This window comes from Nyctibius grandis, chromosome 6 (assembly GCF_013368605.1).
Source record: "Nyctibius grandis isolate bNycGra1 chromosome 6, bNycGra1.pri, whole genome shotgun sequence".
Classification (NCBI taxonomy): domain Eukaryota; kingdom Metazoa; phylum Chordata; class Aves; order Nyctibiiformes; family Nyctibiidae; genus Nyctibius; species Nyctibius grandis.
The window spans coordinates 85,494,686-85,522,410 of record NC_090663.1 but is presented as its reverse complement, the minus strand read 5'-3'; the positions used below and the strand labels follow the sequence as shown (position 1 = coordinate 85,522,410).

At 41.8% G+C, this 27,725-nt stretch overlaps 1 protein-coding gene across 3 annotated transcripts in view; it reads right to left on the bottom strand.

Moving 5' to 3' along the window:
• Positions 1-27,725, bottom strand: part of ANK2 (ankyrin 2) — a 322,501-nt gene that overhangs the window by 253,716 nt on the left and 41,060 nt on the right. For 2 of the 3 annotated variants that reach the window (XM_068404332.1, XM_068404331.1), the window contains exon 2: positions 20,992-21,050. The exons of the other annotated variant lie outside the window; for it this stretch is intronic. In XM_068404332.1, coding sequence (XP_068260433.1) covers positions 20,992-21,012 — 21 coding nt within the window. In that variant the 5' untranslated portion in view covers positions 21,013-21,050. The remainder of the gene's footprint in view (positions 1-20,991; positions 21,051-27,725) is intronic. 3 annotated transcript variants of the gene reach the window in all.

Here is a 27,725-nt window from a genome sequence, read left to right as displayed (position 1 = left end):
GCTGGGTTTGGACAGGATAGAAATAGCATCAAATTAAGGATCAAATGTTTCCTTTTCAATTAAAGACTAGAACTGAACAGAAATTGAAAAGCAGAGCTATGCTGGGATTATGACCCCTGAAATTACGTACAGCTCTATGCCAGGCTCACATGAGAGCTACCAGAGCCTCAAAGGGGTATCCTCCACTGGCTGAGGTTTAATATAACAAAGAGCTTCCAGAGGCATTAGTATCAACAAAGAGAGGAGGTTATAAAGCATTTGCTCTCTCCAGGTAAGGAGGAGAATGAAATGATGCAGCTCCTTTCTCTTCCCCTGCTGTGGGCAGACCCTCAGTTAGCTGCAGACTCGTTACTGTCGCTTTTGGCAGCTGCAGGACAACACAGGAAACCACCTTGGGCTGAAAACACCATACTGAAAATTCCCACCCACGTGGCTGAAGAGACTAGTTGTCCACACGAGCAAACACTGACTTACTTCTAAGAGACACTAAGACCTGCCATTAACTGCAATATCTGGAACATACACCAAGTTCACAGGTACAGATGTGCAATGACCACTGAGACACCGTAAAAACCAAGAGCACTTGTACACAGCACCATTACCCACAGGGCCTCCTAATGGATGTCTATCACTGCCCAGAAGAGCATACAACATGATTTCCAACCCTGCCAATCAAGCCAGGAGTCACATCTGTGAAAACACGGAGCAATTTTCTTGACCTTCCCTCACACTGACAGAAGAGAAGAGTGCTTGTTCTAAACCATGAGGGAGTAGGTTTGACTCCAGTAGCTGATGGCAGCTGTGTTTGCTCTGGTCACTTCCCTGTTGACCTTCTCTCATTTATTATCCACAGTGCACATTTCTCAAAGATGCATATTAAATTGGGAGTTTACTATTTATTACCGCAATGAAGATGTGGGCTGAACTGGGACACACCGACCCACAACTCAAGGAAATATTACAGTGATAAATCTTTGAAAAAGATTCTAATTAATGCAGATACCACAGCAAATCTGCAACGATTCCAAAGTATGAATTAGACTCTTCCTTTTTCATTTAAGGATAAGGTAAATAGCCAGCCCAGGGACCTACGCTCTCTTCCTCTTCAACTCCCCCTGCGTAATGCATTAGTAAGCAGGATGAACCTAGGTCAATCTTTCACTACACGTCAGATAGAAAGCCCCAGACTGACGTTTTTCTATCTTCCCCTGACTCTTTTTGCCTTTTTTCCTTCTCCTCTTACCTTGCCCTCAACTCCCATCCTTTTTCCCTCCTCCATTTCTGGCGTTTTTCTGTTCCGTCACGCACCTGCCAATAGCTCTGTAAGAGTTACCCGCAGAGGGAGGTTGGAGGATACAGCCTAAGCATTAATGGCCATTTACCTTCTGACCCAGCAACGACCTGATGAGCAACCCAGCACACGGATGAGAGGAAACATCAACAGTTCAAACCCATCCATCGGCAGAGCTTCCTACAGCAGACACAAGCAGCGCTTTAAAGATCTCTTGCATCGTTTCTTATCAGCACCAAGAAGATGCTCCACAATTTCCACTGAAGGAAAAACATTACCTCACCGCTCACTAAAATAAAACCCGAGCAAACGGTGAGAGTTTGCTCTATTTTAGCCCTGACTTATCCCAAAACTCCAAGCAAACGTTTCATTCTGCAACCAATACAAAGGGTTGCTACTGGGAGAGCTCCGTCCCTCGCTTCAGACGGGCCTAGATTCAACCCGAGCGTTTCACGCAATAGGACGCTACCCCTGACCAGTATCCTGGGGGCATTTTCTTTTCTGTTGAACAGCCTGAAAGCCAACCTTATCACCTAAAGACAAACAAAGAAAATAAATATTTTCCAATGCCTATGTGGGAAGCAGCAGCGGAGGAGCATCACCCCGTGTAAATCGGCACAGGAAGCCACACGCGTGACCACGGCTACCACACTGCCTGGGGCAGAGGGTGCCCAGAAGGAAACTGGGGGAAGACAGAGCTACACACAGGCCACCAAGCAGACTTTCCACGCAGAATAAATCTACTTGAACATCAACACTGATGAATTTAATCTTAGCAGGCAGTTTGACATCTTTCTTCAGCTTTATCACTGGGAACTTGAAGAACAACTGGATTAAGACCCTCAATCTGCAGCTCCAGGGAAGTTCAGTCCCCAAACGTGCCAAACCTCCTGACTTGTCTGCCTTTGTCCTTGTTGCTTTCCCAAAGAGACTCAGCCAAGTGTCACCCAACAACAGGTCTGCTGCTTCTCTTAGATCCAAACTTCTCGGTGCCAAACACCAGGCCATTAAACAGCCACCTCTTTCTTACCAGCACAACTCCTTGCTCAAAGCAGACAACCATCTTGTTCTGCAGATCACAGGCACTTCTTTGGCAAAAACAGACCGTGCCCTCCTCCGACCTTTTGATTTTCTGTGCACAAAAAAGCATCTGTGATCCAGCCTCTCTGTGACAAAGAGGGAATGAAAACATCCTCATCAGATGCATTTAACTCCTCCTGTTCCTTAGAGGAGAGAGAGAATCCAATTATGCTTATGTGTACAGCAAATAACATGAATGTCCTACACATTGAGACAGAAAAGTTAAATACAAATTTTCTATATGTCAGTTTGCACCCAGGTTCCCAGAGACAGGGCATCAAAAGCTCATCAATCCTTCTCCTACCTCCTCTGCTTCCTAGACAAAAACTTAATCCAGAAGCAGTCTGTGGAATTTAATTTTAATACAGGGTTTCTTTTCTATGGTGCAAAAAGATTCTGTAACTTGAAATCCCTGTTTGTTCTGCCTAGGTGATCACAGGGGAGTTTTCCAGAATCCCTCAGAAACGGCCTGAAGAAATGCCCAAGTAGACAATAGGCCTCCTCTAGTTTTCTGACAACGTTGATGAAGCAATTTGGCATGACCATTGCACTTGACAAGGTCACACACACAAATTTATGTCCTCAGCCTCACGACCTTTCAGATAACTTGGGGAGGTTTTTTTATGCTGGTTGGCCACAATTCCATGACACAAATAAAATGAAACATGATCTATACTGAAGAACTCCCTCCATAGCTTTGAGGGGAACATTAGGTACACATAAGAGTTAAATTACTGTTTCTATTTAATTGAATCGACTCAGTTTTACACTTAAAAATAAAAGGGCATTTTGGAGTTTCAGCCCATGAAAGCATTTGACACATCCTATAGCTCCAGAGACCAAGCTGAATCCTGATGTTATTTTATTGCCTCCAAGTCAGCCGTTACCTCAGAAGTGCAGGTGACCCTCTGACTGCCAGTTTCTGGTCTATTGAAATGCACCTTCACGAAGGAAGGTTTAATCTGGTCTAATAGAAAATGTCAAAGCTTGACTAAATGTCAAGATTTCATTACACTCCGAAACAGTGTCCTGAAAGATAGCTGCAAGTGAGAGCCGATTTTTAAATACGTTTGTTGATACTAAAAAAAAACAATAAAAAAGTAAAAAAAAATCCCAAACATAATGGGACTAAAATCCAGATTCTGACAGAAACCAAAATGCCTCTTTATGATTCCCCAGTTATTTTACATTTTGTGACAACCTCAGTCTAATTTGCAATTCTTAAGTGTTAAGAACAGCCTTTCAAAATAAAATTTACCAGTAAGGACCAGGTACTTACAAGGTTGTTGTCTAATGAAAAATAAATGAAAATAAAGCAACAAAAGTTGAAACCCAAGAAATACTAAACTTAAGATCCCAAGCAGGAAGGCAGTGAAAGCCAAAATAGGAACCCCTGAACTATCCTACTGTCATATTTTGACAACTAAGACAGAAACCCAAATAATTCCTAATAAAACACAAGTTGAAGACCAATTGCCAACAATCAGATGTGTAATCATATAACTTTTGCAAAGCAAATATGATTTGGTTTATATTGCTGCAATTATTATTGATATATTAGTTATTTAGGCTTTCCTCAGTAAATAATCTTTTCCTTAAGTGAAAATAGACAGGAAAAAAGCCACAAAAATGGAAAAAATACATGTACCATGTAGCCAGGATGCTCCTGTTCTGTGGCTGAGGTGATCAGCAGTCTAAGCACCACCTTCACCCTGTCACTCCAGCTCCTATGGAACAGATACCAAATCAAACTGCAACAAGTACCACCATCTGCCACCTCGGAGGCACTGCAGCTGAACAGCCCTTTCCCTCTGGGAGATGCCACCCCCTTCCACTAAGAGCAGCTGGACACTCGTGGGGCTGAAGTGGCTTGAACTGTGGCCACTCAAGAGGTCAGATGATCAATAACTGCATCTATGTGCACACACTCTATTTAACCACACAGCTGGTGCATCCATCTCAAGGCTGATTCTTACAGCATCTTTTGTTCTTAAACCTCAAAGCCCCACCTGTACTGCCAAACTAGGCACACATTCCTCATTTTTAGACACAATATAATATTTCTTATGGACATTCACCTTCAGGGAAATAAATATTTTGTGGTTTTATCTGAATTTTAAAGAGATTTGCTCTTTAAACTAAAAGCAACACATACCCAGCAAGCCCCACCTATCAAAAGATCCTTTGACTAGCAAAGCTGCAGTGAACTGTACGCAGTGATAAGCCTGACTTCAAACTGTGCCTCAGTGCATCTGCTTGATCAATTTATTTCAGAAAAGTGTTGTGAAGCTGTGCAAAAGCAACCCACCTGTGGTAAACAACTCTGAGAACCACACGTCCAGGCATGTTTGAGTTCCAGTGGGACTGGGGTCCGCTCTTCACTAGAGCGAAGCAGAAGCCACGACCATGTCTATGGGCACTTGTATAGACAATTTTTAAACAGGTTAAGCTTACTTAAGTGAATAAATTAAAATAAATTGCTACCACACAGATTTAAAACTGCTTTGCATCAATTTATAACAGAGGAATAAGTCACTGTGAGATAAGTTCTAATCTATATTTGCCACTAAGTTTGAAGAATCTATTTTGCACTATTTATAAATCTGGGTAAAATATGATGCAGCTTGTACCCGCTCTCCCCCGTAGTACACTTATAGTAGCCACATTTATTTCTCCTACAACTCTGACTTCACCTTCTTTATCCTCACAAACTGCAGGTGTTGAGCAAGTTCAGACAAAAAGAATTTACTACCTGTGTAGCTTCTAAGTAAGCCACGCCAGAAGAGGAGGGGAAGAAGAAAGTGTTATATAATGATACACCTGCTTCCTCGTGGATCTCAGAATCTGTGAGGTTTCAAGGCTGCTTCTCTTCTAATTTTTCCTCTGTTCACTATCATAAATTTTACTACAATATTAATACGCCTTTCAGCTGTAATTTAAATTGCACATTATTGCCAGCATTGTTAAAAAGGACAGATTTTCATTAGCAGTATCCCAAGGTAGCTGATATTTTCTACTTCCCTCTGCCTGAACAGAGTTCCTAATGGAGCAGGAGGAGCTAAAGTCAGCGTTTGGGCCATGTAATAAGTCATAAATGCTGCCAGGATAAACATTCAGGGGCGTGCTTTCCAGAGACCCCCAAGTGGAAACCTTCGGAACAAATCAATACGCTTTAAGTAGTCAATACTACTTGGACAGTTGCTTCTATTAAAGCGTTCCAAGGTTTAAATTAGCCTCATAAATTCTGTGATTCACGATGCAATGCATAAATACGTCTGCTTCAGTTTGTGATTCGTGAGATTCGGAGCTAATCGAAGTCAGACCAAGCTGCTCTGTGTGAAATGGCTTACGTCTTCGTTTTCAAAATGATTAAAAATATCATTCATTTTCCCATGGAAGACATTTTCCCTGTGTTATTTAAACAGGGCTTTACAAGGAGTTCAGAAGAGGAGCTGACCTTTCCTTCTGGCACCTCTTCCTCAAAACACTGTGTAATCCAACGTCACCTCTAACTCAAGCACCCTGGTGCCATCCACTGCTGCAGCACAAGCGCGCGGTGGGAAGAGGGATGGGCAGAAGGTGGCAATAGAGCACCAAAATCAGTATAAATTCTACTCGTGATTAGATGCTTGCTGTTACCACAACACACACACATGCATGGGTCATACACCTCTGCTGAAAAGGCAGCGTGATTTAGGTGTGATTTCTTATGGCTACGTTACTTTGTCAATAGAAAAAAAAATATTAGAAGCCTCTGTACCTCCAGCTGAAAAGCCAGATTTTAAGCACCTATCTTAAAGCTAGAGCTGAAAAGTGTTACTGTGTTTTATACCCAACATTCCCCTTTGTTTCTAAGAAGTGATCTCTTGAGCACTGATGGGAAGCGTACAGAAAACTTTATTTTACTCTTTCCAAGACTATTTTGGTTTAACACTTAACCAGGTAACCACACCGAAGTTAAGTTCCTCTGAAGTTTGGAGTTACGCTCGTAAACATCAGCCCGTGAGTACCTACAACTCCTTTCATACTGCTTCACAGAGCAGCTTCTCCAACACGTTAGGGTTATCTGAAATTCCCTATTTCATTAGAAACGTGCCCTGATTCACAGCCTTTAACCAAAGGCAGAAAACTATTATTATTATTTTTTGGAAAGGAGGGAGGATGTCGCCTGCACAGACCAGCAGGTTGAGAGCTGGGTGGGTGAGTGAGAGGGACACACGGTGCCACAGGACCCGCCCCAGGACCCACCACAGGACAGACCCGCAGGCAGGGGGGCAAGATGTCCCTCTCCTGGCCAGAAGGACCCAAAGCAAGTGGAGCCACCACACGCTGCCTTGAGATGATGATTTGAAGGCAACCAGTATTTTTTATTTCCCCCCTCCCACGGTTCTGATGTAGATAAATACAACATGATAAAACAAGGGGGGGAAGGAAAAAAAATTATCTTTAGCCATATGTCATGTACAACGTTTCAAAGCTGCAAGATGTTACACTGCGAGCAAAGACGAGGTTTTTAAACACTGATCTTCACGCATCGCAGAAAACAGCTCTTCTAAAGTTTCAAAGCATTTGATGTCATCATTTTGAAGCTCTGCGTAGGTTTCTTGGGTTCAAACCTCTCAAAAGCAAGATTCTTCTTAGCATGAACATAGCAATGAAACAGAAATCTTTCTTGTGCACCGCTGAGGCAATGCCCCACTCCCCCAGCCCGACACGCTGCCGTGGCTGAGCACCAGCTCCAGCTCCGTGGGGTTTTCTATGACCCAGGTCTTCCCCGAGAAACCATGCAAAATTAAACCCCACAGACCCACGTTTAATAGCAATTATTTAGGTTTAAGCGCTAATGTTACAGGCACCGTGAGCTGAAAGCCAAGCTGTGCGTTGTAGTAACACGCACTTACTCCTCCTTGCACGTACACCGTGGTTACTACATGCCAACCAGCCCGTATCACTGAAGATGAGGAGGGCACGTGAAAGCAGCCTGATGAAAAAGAGGCGGTGGCTGAACGGAGAGGAACCGAGAAGCAAAGCGTGGTGGTGGAGTCACCATCTCTGGAGGGGTTTAAGAAAAGCCTGGACATGGCACTTAGTGCCCTGGTCTAGTTGCCATGGTGGTGTCAGGGCAATGGTTGGACTCAGTGATCCCAGAGGGCTCTTCCAACCTGGTTGATTCTGGGATTCTGTGTGAGTGAAATCCTCCCCGGCTCACTTGGTGCCGGGGACTAGCAGGTCTCGGTCCTTGCGATCAGTCACCTGAGGCTGGAAACTGATACACGTCAGGCAGCAGCAATGTCTTCCTTCGTGTCTGGACAGTGATTATAACGCGGCTAAGGACGTGTTTCTGGCAAGAGCTCGAACTCTCTGCGAGTGCATCGGCACCCCAGCACTGCCAGGGGGAGATCGGGGCGAATACCGAGCTATAAATACATTGGCAGACTTCAGTCACTGCTCACCCAGCACAAGAAGGGTCCCAGGAGCGCATCCATTGCTGGACGCATCCTTTTCTCTGTGTCATGGTAAAAGATCAGATTTCTAGAAACCACCAGAACAAAGCAAATGGAAATAATCAAAACGCCTACCATCCTGAACAGCCTACCAGGCTTAAATACCCCATTAGTGAAAGTTATCGAAGTGGCAAAGAGAACAAGATCCTCACTGAAGATTTCCAGTGACTCAGTAGCTAAGTGCACTGGTGTCCAGCTGCCTAATGTACCTGAAAGCAACCTTGAAAATGGTATTTTAATATTGATGCGGAGTTTATAAATTGACCATTTAAATGCTGTGATAAGCCACACAGAACAAGCATCAGAAGGAAAACGAACACATGTAAAAGCCATAGTCAGGTATTCACAGTTGGGTTCTGTTCAAAGATTAAAGAAATATCTAGTTGCAGCTATAATCTCAGCTTGCTCAAACCCTGAGCCCTCCTGCCCGCCCCAGCCACCCAGGACTCCCCTCACCATTTCAAACTAAGCTGTTCCTGCTGAGCACTCAAATATGCAAAAGCACTTTTTTTTTTAAGGCATCCTCAGAGATTGTTTTTCTCTGGCAGTATCCTCAACACTTAAGTCACTGTTACCCCATTGCAGTCTTCTGATTGACTAGACTTAATTTCTTAGCTTATCAACTTTCTGATAAAGAGGGAGGAGGCTGGAGGCAGCTGCTGTAAATCAATATATCTCCATGAATTTGGTCCCAAGAGCCTAGAACCGTTCCATACATACATCCTTTGTGAATTAATCTAGCTTTCGAACTGTGCAATCAACCTATAAAATAATTTAGTCTTTTCCCTTTATTTTTTCTCCTCATGAAACAAAGATCTACAAGCCCCATTTAAAAAAAAAAAATCAATATGCATCAGGAGGTTATGACAAGTTATTCACAGGATATTAGTAGTAACAACAGATATGCAATTTCAAGACCATGTTCTCATCATACAGCTGAAAACCTCTTCCGAAGAGTAGACACTTCTTCCACTGAGATTAAGGAGTCAAAAAAGAAATCACGGGACAACGATGCCCTCACCAGCCAACAGTGATGTTGAATAGATGCTTTCTGAGCAGAACAGTCTGGTTTGCTTAAATATTAGTAATTTCTTATTGCGGAGCAAAATGAAGCAACTAAAATGTGAAACAGGAAACAAACTATTAACTAAACGTTGGATAGTCTTTAAAAATAAAGGGTAAGCTACACAGCATAGCAACCAACACTGCCTGATCTCGTAATTAGCAGTGGTTTTAAATAACTTGGCTTCACCACTGCCACAGCTCCAGCTTCCTGACTGGTTAAGTGATAAAGAAAATCACTCAGGAGCTATTTCTTGCCCTGGCTTGTTGTCTGGCTTAGCGACACCACCACCCGACCCCAGCTCTCCAACAGGCTGCCAGGGGACCATCGTTCCCACTTAACCTTCATCCCACAGCGCTGGCCTTTATCAGAGACATGTGGCACTTCAGGCCCGTATAAATAACTCGGGCTGCACCTTGAAACGCGGGGCTTGGACGCAGCTCGGCATTAACTGCGGTCGTTACGTGCTGTAATTGCCTTAATATGGGAGTCCAGTTTAAGGGAAATGATGAGTAAGATACAGTTAGTTCTTTGGTGGTTGGTAACTATAAAATAAACACCACAAACTAATTAAAACAAGATGAAAAAGAGGAAAAAAGGTATGAAAGACATTTCCTTTAAAAAAGAAAGGAATTAATAACTCCTAAACATTTTTTTTTAATTCTCTGTGTCTATATCTCTTTATTAAGTTAAAATTTACTTACATGGCATGAAAAGACTGTCACACACCCAAAAATAAACTTGGCAACCAACCACCACCCCCAAACCTTGGAAAACCATCATTTTCAGGCTGGTTCTATACCAGTGATGTAACAAAAAAATAAACTGAAGCATATATTTGGAGAGAGCAGCTCCTCTTTGAGAGCATATCCCAAAGATTGATAGCACGAGCTTGAAAGGAACAGCAGAGGGAGAACTGTCAGAACATCTATACTCAATACAGGCATGAAAGTAGGTGAAACTTCATTTTAGCTGAGCGCATACTTTCACACTGACATGGTGCTTATGTAAAGACATGGACTTGTATTTTACTGTATCTACAGCCCTTGAAAGGCCTGTCACATATCACACAGAATCAGTTCAGGTTGGACATTAGGAAGCATTTCTTCTCAGCAAGGGTCATTAGCCATTGGAAGGGGCTGCCCAGGGAGGTGGTGGAGTCACCATCTCTGGAGGGGTTTAAGAACAGACTGGACATGGCACTTAGTGCCATGGTCTGGTTGCCATGGTGGTGTCAGGGCAATGGTTGGACTCGATGATCCCAGAGGGCTCTTCCAACCTGACTGATTCTGTGAGGTTATGGCTCCGCAGGGCGTATGAACAGCGGCGCTTGAGCAACTCCTCGTGCTGCTACAGCACTGCCAAGGAGGTCTAGAAAATACCCAATGTCACACACAGATAAAAGTTGTATTACTGCACTTGCACTGTTCTTTGAGGACGTGCTGCAGCCCAGAAGGCCAGATGTAGGCTTAAGGACCATGCTTTGCTTAATTCTGAACTAAATATCAACTCAGCTCTCAGCCTTTTCATCAGTTCTCCCACTTGCAATTAAAGCAGAAATTGTTTACAGAATAGCAAAACATCGTCTTAAACGTTCCTGACTAGGAACTAGACAAACTACACCAAATTCTTACACTAGCAGCTGTCACTGCTGTGGTGCAGAGAGCAGTGTTTGCACATTGTCTGCCCATTTACAGCATCAGGGTAATTTGCTTGTTATTCTACCAAACTTAAAACACTTTCAGTGCTTGGAGTTTCTCTCAGGCTGACAGAGAGAGAGTCAAAGGAAAAAAAAATAAATTTTGTGTGCAGAACAGATTATTTTAAGAAAATTCTTACCGTCATTTCGCTGAAAACCTCTAGAATATTCATATGCTTTGGTGCACAGACTTCACAATCTGGCTGCCATGTCAGGGAGAAGCTTTCTGCCAGCCCTGGGAAAATTCATCCCAAACTGAATTCATCCCAAAACGCAGCTTACATTTAAAGTTAGTGTCCTTCCTGGGTATATTGCTCTTCACCTCTAGTTTTCAATGCACTTTGCTACCATTTTGCCACTTCTTTAAACAGAATTTTAAAGGTGAATAATAGTTTTCTGTAAGATTCTGTTTGTATCCAGCATCACCTGCCCCCTTCTATCTTAAACTAAGTTATTTTAAAATCAGGACACTACCAAAAAAAATAATTTTCAATGTTGAAATTCAAGACAAGAACAACATGTAATGCCAAAAATAAGAAAATAGAGTGCATTTTTTCGTGCTGCAGGATCAATAGAGGCTTTTTCACAAAACTCCTGCATCATTCAGCACACAAAATGGACGGAGCACCTCGGGAAGAGCTTGCTATTTTATCTTCACTTCTTAAACCCAGCTGTGACTACGGAGTTATTCATTTCCTGATGGCTTCCTTTGGAAAGCTAATGTTTTATAAATAAAGCCATCCTTATGAGAACAAGAGAGCTGACAAGGCAAACAGCTCCTGCACAGGCTCCAATGCCCAGGCATTCGGATAAGGGTTTCTGGCTTTGGTGCGTGGTATTTCTCTTTTCAGTGTTTTGGGGTTTGTTCCTGACCACATGCCCATATTCAGCACAATACAACTGTAACAGTAAGTATCCATATACTTCCACATCACTATTTTACCTTTTAAACCTTGTATTTCCCCTCCCTGAATTTAAGAGGGACAGCAGGCTTTGTACACCCCACCCCAGGGCTGGACCAGAGGTGGTGGTAGGTATTCCCCTTCATTTACCAAGATGGAAGGGGTTTACCTCAGCTCCAGGAGGGACAAGTCTGTGAAAGAGAAAACTACAGCGGGTTATTAAACACACAGAGACAATATCCAGCTCAGGAAATCCTCCTGAGCCAAAAGCAGCTGGAGGCTGGGAGGTCATTCAGGGGAAGTATCAGATACGCTTGCCCTGTTCTTACTCATTCCCAAGCACCAGGCTGCAGCTATCATTGAGGACAAAACACCGAGAAACACAGACCCTCAGGTCTGATCTTGAAATGCAGCTTTTAGAGCTGACAAACGTGGTTGGGAGCCCAGTGCCCAAAGTTTACTCCACTGCATGCTTTTGGACTGTCCGAAGAATAAGGCAAGCTACAGCTCATCGATTAACTGTGTATTTACAACTTCAAGACTATCACTACCACTAAAGTGATTTTAAAAACAGCAGTTAACAAAAGAGAAAGATTATTTTGTTCAGTTTTGGCTACATCAGAGGTCACAATCTCCAGACAGACAAGCTCCTGTTGTAGAGGTATGAGAAGATATGGAGCAAATGGCAGCTCCCAGCTAAAAAACCCTCTGGACACGGAAACATAAATAAAACTGCCGTGTACCCTACGTTAACCTTTTCCTAAACAGGAGGATCATTTCTTCCCCCTCCTCTGAAAACACCATCCGTGCTCTCCTGGATGGTACCAGCCCTCCTCAGACCATTTCTGTTATTCTGTTCCTGGTATATTTTAGGACAGCTGTCCAAGGCTGAACATTATTTGTAGAGGACCCTACATCAGAATTTTGCTTCACTATTTGTCCAATTCTTAACACAAGGCAAAATTCAGCTTTTCCAGCTGCTACTCCATTTTAAAGTTCTGGAAGACTAACAGCTCAGTCCAAAAATAAGTAACTGCTTTCCTTCAATAGTTACTAAACGTGGACCCCAGCAACTTCTTCCACTGCACGTTGCCTCACGTTGACCCGCAATCGATTTCTCCTGGAGGTTCTCAGCAACTCCATCACCACTGACCTCAGTTTTGCATCACACAAAAAGCACTGCTTAGTTGTTGGGTTTTAATTCCACGATTTGCCTTCAATTAAAAATCTCTTCTGTAACAAACTGTAAACAGACTCTTTAGAAAAAGTACCCAGTTCCCATCTAAAAAATGGCTGGTTATGTCTAAGTGCTGAAGAAAAGAGCTAAAATGTAGCAGAGAGGGTCTATTACCTATTAGCGTGCAGGATTTTACCCAAGTGCTTTGAGTTTAACTCAACGGCATCAGCTGACTCCCCTCTGAGAATTTATAGAGATTCATTAACATTTGCTAATTTCAAACCATGAATATGGTCTTTGTTTTATTTAATATACACTTATACACTCTATACCCACTCATGTGCTTATATATATCCATACATATATATGTATACACGCATACTCTTCCATATTTTTTTAAATTAAAAATGTTTGGGAAAAACACTAATTGCACAGCTTTGATGTCTGGAATACACAACTTCCTCCCTATCATTTTTATGACCTTTTTAGTTAATATAATTACCGTTACAGCAGATCATAATTTGTTCTCATGGCTACAAATTAATGAGACAAATTGCTGAGACATTACAGCATGAGCAAAACAAGAGCAGACAAGGAGGCAGCCCAGCTTTCATCAGCTTCGTTAGCTAAAAGGCTCCAAATACACAAAGGAAATAAAAAAATACTTCCTCTACCTTTGTGTCCCCACCTCCGCAGCAAGGCAGGCCTCTGAACCACGGACATTGCAGCCATCGGTGGCTGTAAAAACTACAGAGCAGGTTTGCAGTCCCTTTAAAATATATACAATATATGTCAGTCCTTTCCCTCCTTCCCCCTACCCAAGTAAATCCAGAGAAGGGAGTTTGTGGGGGAGTAAACAGATTGCTTATGAACCGTTCATTTAAAGCTTTCTGTCCCTAACCTGAGGTACATATTGGCAGCAATATTTTGCCACCTCACTTGCTCACTTTCAACAGAAGTTTGGGGGTATTATAATTTTTTTAATTATTATTTCATGCCATTGCGAAGCCAATAATTTACAAAAACGGAGACATTAACTACCTGTCACTGACGCTTTATGATGGGAAAAAACCCTACCCTACCCATTACAGCAGAAAGAATGACGAGACTGACCCAGTTCACCCCCAAACGTGTCAATGGAAACCTTTCTGCCATTAACACGTACATCTCACACAAACACAAACCTCAACTTCAATTGATTTTGCATTGGCTCTTGAAATACAGCCAGCGAAACAATAACCTTCAGAGAGAAGGGAACACGTGATGAAGCACTCCCATCGACAGAAGATCAGAGATGCATTTTTAAGTGGCACTTAAAGAGCAAAGAGGGAAATTTCTGCAGCACACAAACACACTTAAAGGTAGGCACGAGCTTAAAAGGATGACTTTGGACACCCCCAGATCTTTGGTGGTGTTTGAAACCCTGACCAAGTTCTATACCTTGGCCCCCTCGTCAACCTCTACCTGTGCCAAAACAGCACTAGAACAAGGACAGAGAAAAGCAGAGGCAACAATATTCTGCATTTACGTTTCATCTAGGATTGTTACTACCTACGTTCCAGCTTTTACCCCCAGCCAACAGTTGATGTACCAGACAGAAGATGTAGCATTGCCTCCCAGAAGGTTTTGTCTAGCTAGAGAGGAGACCCATTGCAAACAAGAACAGCATAAACCAGTTGAACTGCAATTTCCAAAAGACACCAGGGATTATCCTTGCTTGATTTACTGAGCTCATCTGTTTAGTGCTACAGGTATATAAAAATCTGTAACGCTGCTGCATGAGCATTATAGGATATGATTGCAGGGCCAGCTGTCAAGGCAGCTCTCTACCATTGTTTAAATGTAAAGGAAACCTGGAATGCCAAAAATCTGCTGGTACCAAATCAATTTGTCAGAGCATTTGCAGAAAGTATTGTTTCCCCATTCTTATTCACCTCTTAACACAAAGTCTCATCCAAAACTGCCCATTTACAAACACTTCAAAAAAAAGCAACACCCCCTGACACAAACTGGCATTAAAAAAAGGATTTGCAAATGGGGAGGGAGAAAAAAGGCAGCCAATAATTATCTGAAACATTAAACCAAGGAGCATATCTTTAAAAGTAGCTCTGAAAAGCGGCCAGACCTATGTTTTCATCTCTTCTGGCACAATAAGGAAACTGCAAAACTGCATGAGAACAAAGTGTTATCTCAGCATATGTTTATAAACAGAACGTAATAAACTCATCTGGCTGATAAGAACTACCCATTCTCTCACTCAAAAAGCATGATGTTCTTTTGAGTGCCACGCTTGTAGTAAAAGAAAATAAATAAGATTTTGGCATAAAGACTAAAACAGAATAAAAAAATAAAAGGTAGGCCACCTGTTGCTCTTTGCAGTCAATGCTTCCCATGTCAAGTTCTACTTTATGTCTGGAAAACGAGCCATGGAAACGCTTAGGACCATATCAGACACCCTTGGCCAACACATCAACCTTCCCACTCCTTCTGGAGGCAGACTAGATTCAAACCTAGCGCTGGACACTTGAATTATCCTGTGTGCATTTACGGCCCATTAGCTTCGATTTCTGATGGAGCCCTCCCTCCATCAGGCTGTATTTAGCTGAGCTAATTGCCCCAGCAGCTGAAAGCATTCCATGTGAAAAACTATAGCAAGAGTGAAATACTTTTAAGTCTTCATAGAGACTCTGGAATTTCTCCCATTTTGTAGTCACAGATTCCAAGATCAAAAGAAAATAACCAGAACTTCTCCATGTTTGTTTTGGTTACGATAAAAATGTTTTTCCTTGCATTTTGTAACACAGGCCAGCTCATGATGGATTAAATTCATCATGAAGAAAATGAGCTTCTTGCATACCTACAAAGAAATACAAGGCAAAAGGCAGTGCAAACTCACCATACGCCGTTTCATTCTTGTTTTGAAGGAACAGCCTAAAGTCAAAGGGTAATTTATTCATTATGTCCATTTAAAACTTTGATGTCCCCTGAAGCTGCCAACAAAAGCACCATTTAATGTGAAATGCTGTGCTGGGTTTTTTTTCAGATGTAGATATCTGTTCCTTAGAAAATTCCAACAGGCAGATAATAGTCACAACTTAAAATCACTGTATATCCAGACAGATTTGAGAGACACACATTTTGTACCACTTTTAAACACAGCACAAAAATAAATATTAAGTTACAGCAATGCAAATGGAAGGAAAAGAGTTCAGCTAAAACTATGGCTTTTCCCAGAATCACAGAATGGCTGGGGTTGGAAAGGACTTTCAAAGACCATCTAGTGCAACTCCCCTTCCACAGACAGGGACATCGTGTTTGTGCATACAAGCAGCTCAGGCACAGACCTCAGAAGATGCAAAATTTAACTTTTAACGTACACTAACAAACAAAGAAGAAATCCTCAAGTGCTGCAACCACTTTTTAAGGAGGAAAAAATTATCAAACAGAGATAAGGTGCAGATGCAAGAGCCTTCCGCCAGTTCCAAACGTTCCATGGCTCACTGTAAAAATCCCAGTGCCAGCACACACATCCTCTGCTTTCTTTAGACAACTACTTTACCTACATATCACCATCACCTGATAGAATACCAGTCCTAGTAAGCAACTGAGTCCTATAAAACAAACATCTTCATTACTTATTGAATTAAAAGAGGAATAGTGTTGCATTTGTTACTGAGCACCTACGAATCAAACCTTTTGACATATACAAATGAAAATACGGAAGCATCCCATCACAGGTTACAGTTAATCAATACAATTCTCCAGGTGAAACCAGGCTAGAGAGCACACCCAATTCCCAACTTCCCAAAATGAAGTGTAGGATTCAATTCTGGATTCGTTTCAGTAAATCAAACCTTTCCCAAGGCTTATATTATAAGTCTAGTTATCAGGACTAATCAATGAGTCAGTTTTAAACTAATTAGGCATTATGCAGCTCCTTCCCAACTCTAAGTCAGGCAGACGCATATCAGAAAACAAAATTACATCCTCCCTTTGCTCCAGTTCCAGAACTTGACTCCTCTCCATGGACGTTAGTTGAATTTAACACGCAAAATTACCCTCTTAGTTCCACAAAAGCTGGATCTAACAAGCATGGGGTTTTGCCTCAAAAAATGATACTGTGTTGCTTACAGTTATCAATACTGACTGCTGTTGTATTAACCTGATATCCTTTAGTATTCTTTGCATTAAGCAGAAGAGTAAATTTCCAAACATCTCAATACTTGAGTGATTCTTACAACCACACCAAATCACTCTTTAGAAGTTTACTGCCATCAATACGAACACTATACCATCAAGCCACAGAATTTGCCAGATGTTGCAAAAAAAAACAAAAAGACACAGCAAATACAGCTGTAACTTGTGTCTTTAGGGATCCAGGACAGATCCTTCAGCAGACAAATTCCCCTGACAGGGACTTTGCACTCCTGCTGACCCATCAAATCTGTACCCACACATTGCAGTATCAAAGTGCACAGAGAATTTTCCTGCCCTACTAGGTCTGACCTGCTCAGGTTTTAACACCATATTTTCCAGTGGATGAAGAGATTATAATATTAGTGTGGAACAGAAATCATGAACAAGCTCAGCATGTCGAAGTTGCACACTATCACATATAGTGCATTAGTTCATGAAGGAACACAGACATTCATAAAAGCAGCCTAACAAGAAAAAAAAATAGGGCAGGGGCAATAGAGATAGTTTTAATGGAAAGATAGTAAATAACATATTTTATATTTCTCTAAGTCATTCAGCAGGGAAACTCCTCCTGCCTAGCTGTGGGTCTGGAAAAATGCAAACAACTATAGAGCAGCACCCTTCGACTGATTTGTATAAAAAAAATATATATAAACCAGTTTGGAAAAATATATAGAGCTTTTTTTTCACTCTTATTTTTCCTGCTCACCAGAACAAACACTTCTCCCCATTCCCCCAGGTAGAATCCAATTTTCAAAACTGTACGTTGCCTTTGCTTCACTCACAAGTCAGAGAGTGGGCACCACAAGTTCTCCTGGGCACCCTGAGCTCTGTATTTGCCTGCAGAGTCAGCAGAAAGCCACCCCAGGGAGATCTGCTGTCCTCTTGACCACTTGGACAGTTGCATATTTTTTCATGGTCTCACAGTAGCACCTTTGCATTCCAGTGCACCTGCATAAGCTTACTGGTGAGGAAGGGGGGATCCATTGATTCCTGCTGTTTCCAAAAATATAGTACTAGAAATAAAACATGTTCTACTCTGAGAAGTCCAAAAAATAGCTTCTTATGCCCCTGCATAATATAAATCCAGTGTAACTCTGCTCTTTGGACATATGTCCTGGTTTGGACTAAAACAGTATCAGATACAAAACTGCATCACTTGGAAAGGGTAAGTGTTTTGAGTTGACTGCAAAGAGATTCTTTTACCATACCTAAATCATAAGGCACAATGAATGTCTCCAAGTGAGGAGATCAGGCAGATTTGGCTGTTCAGCTGCTATTCACAGAGATTTTGGGTTCTCTAATGTTGAAAAACCACCAGGATGATCATTAAGAGATTCCAGGCAGATTCTCCTGGATGTTGAACACTGCACCAGCTGACTCAGTTTTCAAATAAAAAAAAAAGAAAAAATTACTGTATCTCTCAGCATTTCATCAGGAGCTGTAGCAATAAAAACCTTGTAGAGTAAAAGATGGGGCAGCATTTCCCTGCTGCGTAGCACAACACTGGCCACCTTGTTACCTGCCAACAGCAAATAACCACATTTTGTTCTGTGATAGAAAATAGACACACACAGAGGTCTGATTGCCGAGTCCTTTGTGTCTTGAAAAAGAAGAGGAGAACACCTACCTCTCATTGCAGGCAGTACAAAGGCTCAGTTGAGCACCGGGGAAGTCCGTGTGAACACAGTTCGTGTGTCCACTAGTGCCCCTCCAAGCACACAGGCTAGAAACTTGTGCTTTTACAAGGCAAAATTACCAGACAACAGTGACGCTCTGAAATCTTAGAGGATTTTGACCCACTTTTGAGAATCCCTGACCTTGGCATGTTGTTTGCATTCACCGAAATGAACCGTACAATCTCAGTATAATGTTTAAAGTCCTTTACTGAGAGCTCACACTTCACATAGGGCTCAACAGACAAAAATATGATGTAACAGACAAAAATGGGGAAATAAAAAAAAAAAAAAAGTACCTCTATACTTCCAGAACCAACATGGCAGGTTGCCTGAAATGGTGATGATGCAGCTCATAGACCAATGCCTGGTTTACTGAGATAACCTCTGAAAACTTTCAAAGGCACAATATAAAATTGGATTATTATTCCCGTAACAATTAAAAGGGATTCTGTATTCCTCAGCAGCAGAGTCTCTGCTGGCTTCTGCTAGAAAGCACACAGCTACAACCAAGGAATAACAACGCAGTGCAGATGGTCATTAAGACAGACAGGACACGACGTGTTTCCAAGAGGAAGCTTCTAGTTACGTTTCAGAGACCTGATAACATGTCAAATGTAATCAACTAAATTGCCTGAAACAAGCCACTCTAATTTCATCTTTTTACATCATTATATCTGTTTCCCCACCATGTAGCCAGACGCAGTCCATGAGACATAAATCCATACGGGACAAACTTGTATTCATTTTACACTTAAATAATGAGGTATTCAGGAAGCATTACATCAGATCTAATATTTTTGCTTGGTATATAAAACTAGCACACAAGTAATTAATGCCAATTTTTACACAGATTTTATCAGTTCCAAATAACAGCTTAAGAAAAATCCCAGCAATGCAGAATTTGTACCGTCCTGTACTTTCCATGCAGGATCAACTTTGAGGAGGGAACCCCAGCTCTTTGAAAGCTTAAAACCAGTTTTAAGCACCAGTGTATCACTCACACACTCAGACCTCCACATTTAGCTGCTCAAATCAGAATAATCAAGTGCAATCGAAGTTTTAGTTGGACAGATTTATTTTTTTTTTTTAAGGCTGAAACATTCCCAAACTCCAGTTCAATAAATCAGCTCCAGGAGAGGCTTTGTTCTTCCACAGCATTTCTATGTCAGTAAAATCCCAGCGGAGAGAAAGGAAAATCAGGAAGAACAGCAGAAAAAGATGATAAAGTAGTTATATGCAGCCAATAGTGGAAAGTCTAAAAAAGGCAAAACCAGTCAGAATTTTTCAGCTGAAAATCTTGTCAGAGAACCCTTAATTTTTGTGCCCAATATAGTTTTGATTTTTTTAACTCAAAATCTAGGGAAGGAGAACAGCCAAAAACCCAGCAGTCTCCATAATCTTTTCAAAGTAGGAAATTCAGAGTTAAACCTCACTTCTGCCTTACTGAGGTCAGAAATGGAGTCTACCTTCCATATCCCAGACATACTCCCTAATCCAAACGTCTACTTTCCTCTTCCCACTCTTCTGTCAAAAATACTAAGTATAACTTTCCTTCTAACAGAAATAATTAGGAAACACTGACATTTTTACAAGACAGAATTCTTTTTCTTTAACCAGCCTTTAACCATTTATCAACTTTATGATCAGCATCTAAACCAGACTTTCCAGTGACCAACAGCAAAATCAGCAATGCCTCATCTGACCTCAGACAAAGTCTCTGGGACAGAAAAACATTTCAAGTGTGATACTTACATATTCCATTCATCACATTATTAATCCTACTACTTTTATAGTAAATAAAATGCACGATACTTACGTATTCCATTCATCATATTATTCCTACTACTTTTACAGTAAATAAAACCATTTTAGCCAACTAGCTGAAGCCAGGTTCTTTTGTCTTCTCTGCAATGACACAGCGAGGACCTCCTGCCAGTCTAGATGTCACTTGATAGCGAAGAAGGATTAAACCCCTGTACAGGGACAGCAAGCAGAGGCCAAGAAGACTCCCTGCCCACAGCTACTTCCCACTACTGAATGGTACAGTGTGTGTTACCTGGAAATAAGCTGTGACCTGCTAGTGAAGCACCACAAACACTTTATCTGCATGCTCAGGAGTGTCACTGCAAAGCAGAGGCAGAAGGACTAACACAGGTTGGTACTGGGCCAATTGGCATGGTTACATGGATAAAAAGTTAAGAGAATAGTATCCAGTTTCCCATTAGGTGCTGATGTCACTTAAATAGCATGAACCCAAACACAAGCTTATTGATTCTTACTTCTTTCAATCATCCAGTGAACAAAAGAAGGTTTCATTTTTTTAAAAAGAGAAAAATATTCATTAAATATGTACTCAAATGAATTATTCGTGCATTCCTCTTCAAGCTAAAGTGAAATACCTTTTGCAACATGCTGGCCATTTAAATGTCAGTTCTTCATGTCTCCTTCAGTTACTTACCTAAAAAAAAAACCAAAACAAAACATTAATTTTCCATGTTCTCAAATCTATCATGAATACATACCTTGCTCTCCCCTGAAAGTTTTCAGTACTTATAAATTAGGTAAGACTATCAGGGTAATGGGTTTGGGTTATATTATTAGTTTAGATGACATGTTTCCACTTTGCTTCAGCTAAACATTCAGTAATTGAATTTAAGAATTTTTTTCTTATTATTGCTTTTTTCCTCCCCAGTAAATGATTTCTAAATAAAAGCTACTTGATGCCCTCAATAATTTGATTTCCATATTCTGCGTATTTACTCTGGGGGGAAAAAAAAAAGTCATAATTGCAGCCACAGTAATGGAAATAGGAAACATTCAGCAAAAGTACTCCAACATGGTCTTCGGTACAGAAATTTGTGCAGATATTTGTGCAACTTGGCAGCTACTGGCAAGAAAAGACGTTTTGGGCAGGTGGAGCACAGGACAGCAAACCATGAGACTCTAGCTGACAGACTAGTTGTATGACTCGGGTGCAGCTTTCCCCCCAGTCTCCACTGGATCCATATCTTAACCACCAAGTTTTTCTTCAGTTCTGTCATTAGTCTCTCATGGCACTGGAGATGAAGCAATGGCGTATGACAGTAGGTACCACTGCCCCTCTGAGGAACTAGTTACTACTGAGAAAGCAGAAGAAAGCTTGCTGTCAACAATGCTTGCCTCTTCACTCATTCAATAATTTCATTCTCCTTCCATCTGTCCTCCCTTCCCCTCCCAAGCCACCAAAACCACTTCAGAAGTTGGTGCTCTTTTCTTGCTTTTACCCTGCTTCGTTTTAGCAAGGAACGGTACGTCGTGTAAGCACATACACCTGGCAGCAAGGGCTGTGGTGGTTTTATCAATTGTGATGTGAAATCCCAACAAAGCAAAGACAATTGGTACAACTAAATTCAAGTTTCATCTGGAAAACACTGGAGCAACAGTACATATAAGCCCCCCAAGCCAGTAACAGAACTACACCCTCCAGTGAGGAGCAGCGAGAACACGAGGTGCACAACAAGCTCACAGTTCCCTTCCACAGACACATGGTTCCTGTGTCATTATACATTGCATCGATTTTCAACAAAACCCTTCCCAAACCAGCCCTGCAAACAGGTGGGCATGAGTTCAGAACCTCCTGGAGGTCCCGTCCTCCCCTTCTCACCCAGGAGCACTTGCCTGGACAAGAGCACCCGGCTGGGAACAACCTCCAGCACAGCCTGGAAGCGACCCGCAGGTGCCCAGCACGACTATGCAGGCAGAAGCATCTTTCACAGAGTCACAGAATCAATCAGGCTGGAAGAGACCTCTGGGATCATCCCGTCCACATGTCATCTGTCACTCTTCTATGATTGAACCGCATTTATTATTACTTCTTTTCTATACTCAAACTGAAAATAATTTCAAAAGTGTACAATACATCCTAGAAAAGGTACGATTGTCTTAGATGATCCTTGAACTACCCAAAACCTGCCCTTTCTGAAAAGGAAAATATTTCATATTGCATCCACACCACCACTTGGCCACACGCTGGCTTTTCAGACCTTTTCTTAACCAATACCACAAGTTGAGAATGATAAGAGACATAGGTGAAACCCGTAACAATCAAACAGCTTTCACATTTGACCAAAACCTCATTTAAGTTTCTTTAAATCCTAACCCCACACTTCCCAGCATTACGCTCGCCCAAGCTTTCTGCAACATTTCAGATGGAAATTTCCCTTTTTCACAGAATGTGCTCACACTGAACAGAGCGTACAGGCTCAACATCCATTCTGCCTGTACCAAACTAACTTTATTTTAGACTGAATGTTAAATCGCTGCCAAATTCAGACATCTACTGCACAAGTTCTGCTGCTTCCACCTCCTGTCAGCCCACTCTGCGATGCCTCTCAACGAGCACTTTTTTTCCTCCTGGCAGAACTCATATTATCATCCTCTTTCCAAGCAGAAAATTTTGGTCCTCTGGTCCATGTGCATGCACATGTCTAGCCTTTTTCAAGAGCAATATAACTGCCAGCTACAATTCATACTTCTTCGTGGTATAAGCCCATTTCAGGATTTATAATGCTATCGTGCTATAACTACAAGAGGTACTTAGCTGGATTTAAAATGTACTATACTATATACTTTTATCATTTAAATGATAGTTCACTGTATTATTGCCATCTGACTAGAGCTATCCTATGAAATGTGCTGGGTTTTAGGTCTGGTTTGTTATTTTTTTCCTCCCTTTCCCTTTTAAAAGGAAGCATAGTTCTCAACATTAGCAAGAAAACTAATTAATCCTCTTTATCACTAGGTTTCCTATAGTTTGCAATGATTACCCACATACCCATTCCACAGGTAATTCGGAGTGATAATAAAAACTTGAGTGACTTCTTTGCAGTGTTTTCTCTGCAGTTTGAAAAGCTGGGAGGGCTCCCCACAAAAAGTACATCTTAAACTTCAAGTACTACAGCTAAAGCTTATTTGTGTGGAAAAACATCTTTGTCCTTTGCTGTTTGGCAAGTGTTTCACTGATGCAATTGCTTGGGGCTTATACCAGAAGAGCTCCAATCAAGACAAGCGCCCCTTGTTGTGCATTAAGAGTCCTCACCAAGAATGCACACACTTCAGCTGTCCTTTGCCCGTTCTAGCTGCAGATCACAAGCATTCCACTCAAATGAGGTGTACATGTCTCTTTTTATCAGGGAAAAGGAGTTATGCAGGAAACAATGATCACACAGACTCCAAAGGAGGTGACTCATATGCAGATAATGAATCCCAGACCATTTCTTTCCTGTAATGTCCTTCATTTTGCACCTTCACAACCCAAGGCATCAAAGACCGTACTGAGTCAGGAATTTTTTAGTGTGGATATGGGACATAACCTGTTAGACTTCATTTGGCATCTCAACCCCTTCCTTCAGGGAACACCAAGCCATGGTCAAGCTGAAGGCACACTTGCTTGAGGACAGGTCCTGCTCACTGCTCCTAGATCCTTGTATCTCAGCTATTACCAGGCTTTGCAATTGTCCCTACTTCTAGTTGACAGCAATAGCTGAAGAGCTTGACTTGTGAAAGTAACCCAATTCTGTGTGCTTAAGCACATGATTAAATGGAACATAAACATGGTTTGAACCTCTACTTGTTCAAGAAAGCAGTTAAGGATGTGCTTGACCAACAAAGCTCTGAAAACTTGTTGTGTGCATTACCTTGCGGAACAGCTACCTCTCAGTAACTCAGCCGGTGCCAAAGCGTGGAGAAGATCTCCACAGATCTGTTTCAAGAACACTTAAGAAGTCTTGAAGATCACCTTCCTTCCCCACTACCACTCCCCTACCCAAACAAAACAAAACATTTCTTTGGTCCTGGGTAGCATTCTGTATCTAAACCAGACAAATACAGATGTCATACTTAGGTTAGGCTGTAGGCTCAAGGTTGGAGGGGGACTATGTTGAAGATCCTGCTCTGAATCAGGTGAAACAAGCGTTTGAGCTTTATCATGCCAACACACCATGTGAGAATCCTTCCTGATCACCGAGCTCCGAGTTACTCTGGAGAGGCATCTCAGTTTCTTCTGTGGAGCTGCTCTACTTTGTATAGTTAAATATTTATTGGGTTGAGGAAAGAGGGTGCATAACATGTCTCAAAGCAGTGATGAAGTCAGAGTCATTGATGAGCCATTAAAAACGACATTCCTGTTTCCTTCGGCATTTGAAGCAAATGTAAAAGATGTTAAAATGACTAATCTGCCAGTCAGGCCCCACCATGTATATGAAGAGCTGACTGTGCCTTTTCCCCCTCCCTCCTCCCCCTTTCTCCATAGCATATTACAAACAGGACTGTCAGAAATGCTACCGTACACAGTAAGCACGGCTTGCTGCTTCTCCAATATTAATTTTTAAGAGAAATATGATATCCATTGTAGAGAAAGAAATAATGACATTAGGAGCAGGTGTCATAGTATCGCCTTTATCCATGGACCCTACGCCACTCCTTCCTCACATTTTAGAGGAGGATGAAGATCCAGTAGTTACTATGAATCACAGAGAAAATCAGTATTAAACACTGAGCTGCTTGTGAAATAGGATTAGTGCTAATGGATGAAGCTGTCTCTTGTCTGTCTAACGATTAGAAATGATCCTCCAAAAACTCTGACCCGAATTGTATTAACTGGCAATTACAGACATAAATAGCTATGAGACTGAAATCATATTTTTCCTACTCCTGCAGAGGACTTGAAATCAACATAGTTGAGTCCAACTCTGTGTACTGCCATCTGCTCTGTGAAACACTGACAAATCTCCTTCCCTCAGGATCTGCACCACCAAATCAGATTAAGGAGAAGCTGCCTTACCTTCAAGCACTCATTCCAAGAGCCAGCAGCGGCTCAGTCCTACTGTCTTAGAGCCATCCCCCCGTTTACTGTTTCGGCTCAGCCCACGTCCACCAAATAACTGTGTTCTGGGGTTTCCACGCTCATTCTTACCATGCCAGGTTCTTCCATCTGCTTAGAGCACCTTACCCAAGAAGCAAACACTGTGCTTTGCTTTGTTCTATTTTTTAAATTAGAATGTGATTAAAAAACACATTCTTCCAACCTTGTAACTTTTATCCTTCACTGTAACATACACTGAGTTCACAAATCTTATTTTGAACTAATATTTTAGGAAATTCTGTGTTATTTTTTGCTCCCTTTTCTGCAATGATTTATCTGTCTTCCCTTATTTTTCTTCTTTGATACCTTTACTTGTTTATACTGATACATGCAACTCACTGCGGAAGCAGCCTGAGAAAAGCTGTATTAAATCACATTTCATATTCCTCCAGTACCAAACACACCACACTCAGCACAATCGTAGTGCCCACCTCAGCATTCCTGTGTGGAAGGAGAGCAAAAGGAAGATGATATTTACCACTATTATCTGTCCGAATAAATTTGTTTCTCCTATATAAAGGAGGTAAAAATTGTTTTGCCTTGGAAAATGAAAGCTCTATAGCTCTGTCTGGGTGCTTGAAAGAGAGGGAAAGCAACAGAACTGTGCTCTCCACAGGGGTTTCATTTTGTTGTTTGGTTGGTTTTTGGTGGGGTTTTTTGTGGGGTTTTTTTTTTCCTTCCAGATTCACAGGAGATTTTCCCTGTAGAAAACCATCTGTGTGAAGGTTCCTAAATTGTTTTGAAAATAGTCTCCAGCTACAGGATAGCACGTCGTGTACCTGCATCTCTCTAGGTACATCTCCATAAGCAGGGTCTCTGTGGTTAAAACCCCGACTTTCTACATATGGCCCCAGGGACAGAGAGAGGACGGATGACAGGGAGAAGCAGGCAATCACCTAGTAGGAGTTTCCTGCTCTTGGAGATGTGGGTCTCATAATCTAGGCAAAAAGTCTGGAAAAGGAAACATAGCATGGAGGTATCCAGGCAAGAGAGTGAAGTTGGCACAGAAGAAGCTTCTGGTGGTGGGAGGCATAAGAAAAGAGGTCAAGAAAACCCAAGAATGAAGTGCTTTGAGGAACAAAAGTTAAGGACGTGCAAGCAATCACTACATGAGCTAACATACTTATTAGCACACTGATATGTGGAATTCTTTTACACGTATTTCTCTCCAAAGCTGCATGGAGAAGTAATACAGGCACAGGCAAGGAAAGGAGAGAAGTTCCATCACAGCACTCTAGTTCATAGGGTCAAAATCTGTCCTACTGCTTTGATCTTAGATTTTTAGATAGTTCCACAGGTTGAAAGGCAAGAAGCAAGAGGGAAACTGCAGGCCCATACTAGTGACAGTAACACCAGCAATCGTGCATCAGGAGGTTGGATGAACCCTGTCAAATCACTGAGATCCCGTCAAGCAAAACTTGGAGCAACTACAGGAATAATGAACCCGCTCACTTCACCTTACTTTTAACTCCGGTGAGTCGCATTGGACTCACTCCAAAGAGCCATTACACAGAGCAAGCTGCAACCATAACAACAGCCCACCCAAAGACAGTAATCTTAATTTATATAGGGCATTCTGAGACTAAATGGATGGTCCTTGGGGGACTTCTTGTGTGGGGGACTTCTCTTACAGGTATTAGATGCACAGGAGTAGGGGTGCATTAACTGTCAGAACCTTTGCTTTGTATTCTCCAAACAAAAACACGGCCAGTGAGATGTAACTTTGTGTTGCTCTGTTCTTCACCCACTCATAGGGGTTAAAATCCACACCTGGTTACCATTTCTAACATGAAATTCAATATTAGTATAGTAATATATATAATAATATAGTAAACATTGACTACAAACCTTAATTTGCATCCTTGAGACCATTATGCGCTGCCTAACATGTTAGAAGTGATGCATTAACAGAAATTTACCTATTTTTCTGCTTAAGCACTTTCAAACCCACGGCCTCTGCACCCTCCTCTTCCAGAGCTCTCCAGCCAGCTGCTTTTTTCCTGCAGCAAAGGCTTTCAGCACCCTGGCAGGGCACCGAGGCACCGGGGCCACGGGGAAGGGGAACAAGCGCTGCCTTTGTGTGAGCTCCTTGGAAGGCAGCGAGAGCACAATATGTCCGATATTCAAAGCACAAACTCCTGCACTTCGACACGGGCTTTCAAAGCCCAAAGCTCTTCTCAGTATTTTCAGTGTAAAAAAATCCTCAAAAAAAAAAAATGCTCGCGTCTAACT